The sequence below is a fragment of the Alligator sinensis genome, unplaced genomic scaffold (genome assembly GCF_000455745.1).
Source record: "Alligator sinensis unplaced genomic scaffold, ASM45574v1 scaffold1170_1, whole genome shotgun sequence".
NCBI lineage: Eukaryota > Metazoa > Chordata > Crocodylia > Alligatoridae > Alligator > Alligator sinensis.
In genome coordinates, this window is record NW_005842859.1 from 400324 (window position 1) to 408975 (window position 8652).

The 8652-nt window shown below is 52.4% G+C and overlaps 1 protein-coding gene across 1 annotated transcript in view; it reads left to right on the forward strand.

Moving 5' to 3' along the window:
* The window catches only part of BRD8 (bromodomain containing 8), a gene marked incomplete at its 5' end in the record, with an annotated part of 28029 nt that extends 19383 nt beyond the window's left edge, over positions 1-8646 (forward strand). Inside the window, 6 exons of the mRNA XM_006035608.3 lie at positions 3573-3686; positions 4256-4738; positions 5816-5958; positions 6700-6786; positions 7230-7298; positions 8213-8646. Of these exons, the coding sequence (XP_006035670.2) occupies positions 3573-3686; positions 4256-4738; positions 5816-5958; positions 6700-6786; positions 7230-7298; positions 8213-8444 (1128 nt within the window). The remainder of the gene's footprint in view (positions 1-3572; positions 3687-4255; positions 4739-5815; positions 5959-6699; positions 6787-7229; positions 7299-8212) is intronic.
* Positions 8647-8652: the final 6 nt, after the last annotated feature.

The following is an 8652-nucleotide window of genomic DNA, read 5'->3' on the forward strand; positions in this document are numbered from 1 at the left end:
ACTGAGTACACCACTACCCTCTACTAGCAGGAGTTCTTCCGTGTGTTGAATGTCCCATTCTTGTATATGCAGGCTTAACTGAGACACAGTGCTCTCACTGCCACAGTTCTCAAGGCCCCTTTTCGCTTCGTCTGATCTCAGAGGGCAGAACTGCTGTCATTTGGGGGGAAAAAAAAGTTTTGTTTGTACTGTTTTTGGCAGTAGGCAAGGGGGCTGGACTCGATCTTCTGAGGTCCCTTCCAGCCCCATAGCTAGCCTGGTTCAGCCCTCGGAGCCATGTGCCCAAAGCAGATTCCTAGTCAGAGGGCCTGAGGCACCACTGAGTCGTCTAGGCTGACCTCTGGTGTCACACAGGCTGTTACATCTCACTCGGTTAATTCTGCATTGAGCCCAGTGCTTTGTTTGGCTAAAGCGTATTTTCCAGAAGGCCAGCCAGGTAAGATTTGAAGACATCAAGAGATGGGGAAACTGCCACTTTTGCTTGATTGTTTGTTCTAGTGGATAATTTGCTGTGTTAAAAGTTTGTGCTTTATCTATAATGTGTTTTTTCTGGTTTCAGCTGTATCTCTGCTAATGAAGAACTCTTCAATACCTGATTTTATTTTCTTCAGTGAAGTAACTTGGAGTGTAAAGACATTTCCTGACAGTCCTTTTATAAATGAGATGTTGAGCTCTCTGTCTCATTTTCTGCTAGGCAATGTTTTCTAAGCATCAAATCATTTTTGTGTCTTTTGCACATTCTCCAGTTTAACCTCCTTTTTAAAAGGTGGAAGTCACAACTCTGAGCAGCACTCCAGCATGGGTCTGACTGAAACCCTGCTCCCCTTCCTCCTTGCTGCTCCCTCGTTTGTACTTCGAAGAGTTGGCCCCTTTGCCACAGTGCTGCAATTGGGACTCCTGCTGTTGTTCACTGTGATGTTTAAATCCTCCTAGGGGCTGTCCTCAGGGTCAGTCCTCACTCAGGAGGCATGGCCTGCTTGCTTTGTGCCAAGAAGTGATCTTAGATGTAGCTGAATTCAAACATTCTCTTTGAATGGACACAGCTCACAAGTGATCCAGATTCTTTTGGCAGCTGCTGCCTCATTTACCACCTTTGTTTCATCTATGAACTTTACCAGCAATGATCAAATAGAATTGGCCTAATGAATTCAGTAGAACCTCACTAAATATTTCCATTACAGCTTGGTTTTTTAAAATCTTATCCATTTCTTAATCCATTTGAGTAAATTATTGATGCTGTTTACAGCAAATTTTTAATCAGAACATTGATTGTGGTTCAAGCGCCTTCATTGAACACCTTCAAGATGAAACTGGATGCTCATCTTGCTGGGATCCCATGACCCCAGCTGACTTCCTGCCCTTTGGGTGGGGGGCTGGACTCAATGATCTTCTGAGGTCCCTTCCAGCCCTGATGTCTATGAAATCTATGAATTGGTATTGTAGGGCCCATCTGCATGGGGAAACTCACTGGCACAGCTGCAGCAAATTAATTATACTGCTAAAGTTATGTTAGTACAACATTTTAGGTGGACATCACTTCGGAGTAATTACTCTGCTTGTAGAGGAGCCAAATGAAAATGTCAAAAATTAGCCCATATGCTGTGTGCTCTAGTGTGACTGCAGTGATTCAGTCCCCAGGCCCTACAGATTGTTGAATTTCCCACAACACATGCTCCTTAATGAGAGGAGCAGCATCATGTCTAATGACATTTTCATGGGCCTTTGTCATGCAGGCATATACATCTTAGATGTGTTAAAGAACAGACTTTTCATAGTGCTATGCTGCTCTTAAATGCAAAGGTCGGGAAATCTTAGAGCGAGGGTTTCTGTAGTAACATTAACTTCCTCCCCATGCAGCAGTACTAACCCAGTTGTGCCTGTCTCTGCATTTCAGGGATTAGATTGTTAAGGACAGGAAGTGGAGAAAAGGGAGTGTTGTCCCATGTGACTTAGAGCCATTTGGAGTCACCAAGGTTATGTGATGGTCGTTCCATAAGCCTAATGCAACCTGCTGCAGTTGCAAGAAATTTGAAGGAAGGTCTCAGGAACATACTGCTTCTGTTGCCGTTTCTGGTTTTAATTTGGATAAAGTAAAATTCATTGCATTCTGGAGCTGGATCCATGTGGACTTACGGTTTTGCATTGGGCCAGGTGAAGTCAACGGGAGCTATAATTGCTCACTGCCTCCAAAAAACATTGAGTCCCACCTGACCAATTTTGGTTGCTAAAGCTGCCACTGCTATCTGCCTAGCAATAGCTTTCCCTTGGTATGTGATCTGCTCATGTGAGTTTAGTGAGGGAAGTTCCTTTTTAATAGAACCCCAGTCACATACTAGCTGTATTATAAGGCCTCTAGATTGATGAGCCTGAGGCTCAATCTTATCTGTTGCCTTGGGATGAATCTGAAGCAGCTCCATAGACTTCCCAGAAGCGATCCTGGATCTGCACCTGATGGGAGAGCAAGGTCTGACTGAGGAAGTTGGAACAAGTGGCCTCTTTTTTTCCCCCCAAATAGCTCCATTTTTGTCCTGCAAAGTGCAGGCAGGCAGAACTCTGCTGCAGATGAAGGGTGCTGGTTGCTTTTCCTTTGATGGAACTCCCACAGATAACATCACAAAAGCTTATGTATCTCTGATTCAGTTAAGTCTTTAAGGGCATCTGTCCCCTACTTTCTCCCCCAGGGCTGACACATTGCATCAGCACATCTACCCAATCACTTCTTTCACTTAAAATAGCTTCTTCGGCATTTGTTGCTCATAGATTCTAGTCAGAAGGGACCTCAGCAGATCACCGAGTCTGACCTGCCTAGGCAGGAAAGAGGGCTGGGGTCAGATGACCCCTGCCAGGTGCCTATTCAGAGCCTTCAGAATGCCAAGTGCACCCTGGCAGCTGCGGTCCTCTTGGTGAGCTTTCTTTTACCAGTCATGTTAGTCACGGGGCACGTCTACACATGCATTAATGCGCCACATTAAGTTTAGTACCTGTAATCACTAAATGTGCTGTAATGGGTGCTACTGCACAGTAATGCCAGCACACATCTTTTACGTGATGCTAGTGTGCAGTAGACTAATTTACTGTACATTAGCACGGCTTTAGCCGTGATGCGCTAATGCACAGAATTAGTCTACTGTGCTTTTAGCATCTCCTGTAGACCTGCCCACAGTGAGTAAATCCATCATGGGAGTTTTGTGATTTCTTAGTCGGGCTAATAAAAGGTATAATCTCTGAACCAAGAGTTCTAGAGTTCTGCATTTCTTTTTGTCTCAGACCAGCATGGCTACCAAATACAGCCCTGCTGTGTTGGCTGCATTTAAACTTCATCCTGTCAGGTTCTCCCTAAGCTGAGTGGTGAAATCCCCCCAAGGTGAAGCACAGGGTTGAATTGCTCAGAAAAGACTGTTTCTCTGCTGCAGCTGGAGCCTTGACTGCACCAGTGAAAAGCACATTATGGAATGTGGGCTCGGGAGTGTCTCTTCCCCTTTTAGGCTTCCACAGTGTGACCATGAGCAATGGAGTGTGTGCGGCTTTGGACTCGTTTGTCAGCTCCTGACAGTGTCTCTGTCTGTTTGCAGATGGGACACACACGGATGTGGTTGGATTCTGAGAGGGAGTCTCTTAGTGAGTCTGAGAAGAGCAGCTGCTGCCAGTCTCTTCACAGCTCCTGGGATTCCAACTTGGATCTGGAGGTGAGGAGCTGGAGGAAGACTGAGGAGACGGCTGTTGCGGGGAGCTTGAGGGAAGCAGCCAGGAGGAGGCTCGCAGGGTGCAGTCCTGTGAGCCTCTGATATGGGAATTGCTGCTGAAGGTGGCAGGGCGGTGTGAGCAGGACAGCCTTCTGCAGTCCCTTTCCGAGGCAGAGCTGCTGGTGTGAGTGGGAGAGTCTGCGTGACACAGCCCTCTAAAATGCCGGTGCTCTGAGCATGTCATCCTGCCACAAAGTACTTGGGGTGGAGCAACAGACACCCCTGGGGGGCTGTTAGATGAACAGTTTTATTTGCGGGGGAAGCCCAGACATTTTCCTTGCTTAAAGGCTCTGTGGGGAGTAATAGCTTATTCCTTGGGGTTCCCAACTGGACCATGCTGTGGAACTGCCCTTTAGGAAGTCTGCTGTAACAAGCTGTTGCAAATCTCCCTGTGGTGTAACAGCAATTGTTACTGTAATGCAGTAGCCCCCCAGGGCTTGTGCTCCCAACTGCTTGTCCCAGTCTCTTGTCCTGTCGCAGTTTGACATTAGTAATAAAGTGCTCTGTTACAGGTGACCAACTTGATGGAACCTCTCTGCATAAGTGGCTCAGACTCAGCACAGATGGACAGGGCTTTTTGTACTGCTAGGGAGAAGGAAGAAATGGAAGCCCTCAACTGCCAGGAAGAGATGGAGAGGCTCCCAGTCCCAAGAAGAGAGGCAGAGGAGGAAGGGCAGCCACGAATTCTGGCAGGAGAAGCTGAGGAACTGCCTGTCCCAGGAAGAGGTGTGTGCATGCCACAGATGACAGGGGATCTACAGCACATGGGCTGGGAGGCCAAAGATGCAAAGGAAACACAAGGTGTAGGAGAGGAGACAGGAGAGTCCCAGGTCCCAGGAGGAGAGGAAGGGGATTCAGGAGAGGAGAAGGAGTGCCTGGCTGTGGTGGAGAATGCAGAAGGAATACAGGAGGGAGAGAAGAACCAGATGCTGCTCATGAATCTGACTTCCCTGGGGATGCCTACCTTAGAGGAGGAACTTTCAGGCAGTATGAAGGTAAATGCACACGGGCAGCTGGAGTCCTGGCCTTGCTGAGAAGTGGTGGACGGGGACCCTGGAGGTCTGGGTTCTCATTTTAGAGTGCTTTTGTGATCTTGAGCAATCATTTAATTTCTTTTGGTCTCAATCTATCCACCCATCCCCTGGGATAATGGCCCTTCACTTCTGTCTTACATATTTAAAGTGGGGGCAAGCTCTTCACTGTCCGCAGTGCCCGGTCCAAGGAAGCCGTGATCTCAGTGGCGCCCCTCTAGGTAGTACCATACCCTGAGTAACAGCGATGATAGATACAGCAGGACAATCCCTTGCTCCCTGGGGCCAGGCTCTTTGCTTTACCATGTCACAGAATCAGACATTAGGGACGAAAAATTCCTGTGGGGCTCCCCTGCTTCTACAGAGCCAGGGCAGCCTTGTCTTGGACCATGGAGCATTAGAACCCACCCAGTTTTCAAAGTCCTGCAGAACAAATTTCCTCCACTCTCTGGGGCTTTCTTTACCCACTTGCCCTAGGCAGTTCCCTGTCCTGGACACTGGGAAGCTCTCTCTTCTCTCAGTGCTGCTTGCCATCCAGGCAGAAGGGTTGTCCTACACAGCCATGGTCCCTGTGCTCCACGGAGAAGTGGCTGTTGCAGCAGCACTGCTCAGCACCCCCTGGCAGGCTCCATTCACTGTTGCTCTGTCACAAGGAGCTTGTGAGGGAACAATCACATTCCATCCTCTGTCTGCATTCTCTCAGCTTTCTCTGTTACTCTGCTGTCTCCTCCCGGTCTCTACCTGCGGCGTGTCCACAGCCTCCCTCGTAATGCTAGTGGTGGGCTGTCGATCCCCACTGGAGACTGAAGGTGACTGTCAGATCCACAGTGAGACCTGTGGCTCATGGCACAACTTACGGCACCTCAGCCAGGACTGGGGGTGCTCCTTGTGTACCCACTTGCTACACCCACTTCCTGGAGATTGGGGACCAGGATTTGAAGGTTGGCTCCTGCAAGTGCCACCTCTGGATGGGGCTTTTCCAGCAACCTTGTCATTGAGACCCTGGCTTTGAGCAACCGCTCCTCTCTGTCTGTCCTCCAGGGCAAGGCTGAGGAGGGGCCAGGACAAGCCCAGCAGGAGAAGCAGGGGAACACCGTATTCCCTGCACAAGGAGATAGCGGCTGCAGAACCTCCGCGGGTTCCCCGGCAGATGTTATACACATGAACCCAGCACCTTCGCAGCTGTGAGTAGTGCAGCCCTGTGGCACCTTCACTGGAGCTGTCTATGTGAGGCCACGCCAGGGATTGGCAGGGGGCAGGTCACTTTGGGGAGGGTGGCAAGCCAGCAGAAAGTGGAGGAAGAGATGGCCCCGGTCGCTGCTGGTGATGGGCTTCCAACCTTTGGGTGTTGGTTCTACTGCAGGTGCAGCAAAAGGGGAGTGGGGACAAAGTGACCGTGGCCTAGCCTGAGCTGGGGACCTGCTGTGCCAGGCAGTCCTGAGGGGAGCATATGGTACACTGAGCAGTGGAGCCGGCCTCCCCACTCCCTGCACTGGGACCCAAATGCTCTTCAAGAAACAGGCCATTCATTTGCAGATTCTCCCTTGGGTGGTGTGTGGGCGAGGAGGGTCAGGAGATGAACCAAGAAAGGTGCAGCAGAAATGAGGACACCCTTCACTCCCAACAGAGAGAAGACAGACCCTGTTCAAAAGTCTCCTGCCAGAGTGCAGCGACTGTTCTCCTGGTTCTGATGCCTTCTGGCTCAGCAGCCAGAGAGGTGGTCCCAGACAGGGTAGACTTGGGTCATGGGCACAGGCAAATCCTAAGGGAGGGTCTCCAAAGAGACCTCAGGAAGGAGTGCACTGGGAAATGCTGCCCCATGGGGCACCTGCCCTGTACATCCCTGGCCACACATGCTGGGAGGTTAGCAGTGTAGGCCTCTCCCTGAACCTTCAGGCATGCTGACTGGGTGGTGTCTTGTGCAGGGTGCAGCTGAGCTGGGATGACCCTCTGCAGCGCATGCATTTCAAAAAGACTCTGCTGTCCATCTGGAAGATGATAGCCAGTCACAGGTGTGTATGGAGGGTGGCGTGGGGTGGGTCCATGCTCTCCCTGGCTCCCCAGTGCCATCAGCGCCCCCTCTTGCTTGAAGGCACCAGCAATCCAACCGTTTCTCCTGCATTCCTCTCTCATGTTGCCTACCTTGCAGCAGGAAGGGGTCCTTGCTCCAGGGCTCTGGCCTTGCACCTCCATTCTTATTACTTTGTTTGGCAGCCGCTGGTCTGTGCAGGATGTGGAGGGCTAAGTCTGGCTTCAGCCAGCCCCAGCAGGGTCTCAGACTTTCCTCTGCTGGTGCTGGCTGCACCAGCCACTGTCACCAGGGGCCACTGGCAGGCAGATGAGCCCATTCAAGCAACGGTGTGTCACTGCCCACAGCCCACTGCCTCTTTGGGAGTCAGCTGCCAGCCAGGGCAGACCTGGATCTCGCCTCATTCTCTTTGGGCTTGTCCCCTAGATACAGCGGCCCGTTCCTGAAGCCAGTGTCAGACAAGCAAGCCCCTGGGTACAAGGATGTGGTGAAAAGGTCAGTTGGGAGAAGGCAGGAGAGCTGCTTGAGACCCTTTCCACCTGCTTTCTCTGGCCTCATTGGATCCAGCTGCCAGAGAGGGGAAGTCCAAGGCGGCTGGGTTAGCAAACCTGCCCCAGGCTTGTCAGAGGGTACCTGCCCCCTCAGCCTGGGGCGGGAAGGCCCTCCGTGGCTTACACTCCTGGGGTTAGCCCTGTGTTACGGGGCTTCCACCCTGCCCGGCCCCGTTCTCCCGAGGGGATTTTTGTCCCAAAGACCCAGTTTCCTTATTTATAACATGCCCCTAACAGCCACACGGACTCCTCTGACTCCATCCTTCAGATTTGCACCCTTAGGTGTTTGGCGACTGTTATGTTCCTGACTTGCGCTCCACCTTGCGACCCCCTCAGGAATCAGCCGCTTCCCCTGGGGGACAGGGCTGTTTGGTCTGCGGCAGGAACCTGAGCAGCCAGCCCCAGTAGCTCACCGAGCTACGCGCGCTCGGCTGCAGCTTTCCCCACTGACCGTCTCCCCCGCCCCCAGACCGTTCCTTGCTTCTGGCAGTGCATTATTGCCCCGAGAGCGCCGTGTTGTATACACGCTGTACATCCTAGTTCCTTAAGATCTTTTTTACTAATGTTTCATTTTTCCCCTCACTGGGCTGATTTAACTAGTTGTTCAGGTTGCTGCTTTGTCTGACGCTCAGTGCTGCTCAGTTTTTAGAAGCAGTTGCCAGCGCACAGTGCTTGTGGCAGGTATCTATCACAAGGCGAAACCCTCCTGGTTTTTGAGGTTCCCGACTTGAGAGCTGGGTGAAGAACTGCTGTGCGTGCAGGGTCACGGGGAGACAGGACGGAGGCGGCGGTGTCGGGGCTGGGGGGCCCTGTGTTGTGATGCTTGATGGGGGTCTCGCTCCTCCCCATCCCCTGCAGACCCATGGATTTAACCACCATAAAGAGAAGTCTGTCCAAGGGCCGCATCCGGAGCACGGCTCAGTTCCAGCGCGACCTCATGCTGATGTTCCACAACGCCGTCATGTACAACAGCTCCGACCACCACGTGCACCGCATGGCCCTGGCCATGCAGCAGGAGGTCTTGCAGCAGCTGCAGATGCTGGGCGAGGCCCTCCTGTGCTCCGAGGACAGGCTGAGTTGTGAGCGGTAAGAAGCGGCGCGCGGTCCGGGGCCCCGCCAGAAGCAAGCCCCGTCTGCTTGGGCTGGGAGCCCGGGCGCATTCCTGGGGCGCTGTGCCCGGCCCCGGGGGTGGGGCTCGGCTGGGGTACACGCGCATCCCTCCTCCTGGGCCAGGCCCGCCCGGCTTCGGCGACCCGGGAGGGGGACGGGGGCCCCCCCCCGGCCTGACGCCGCCCCTC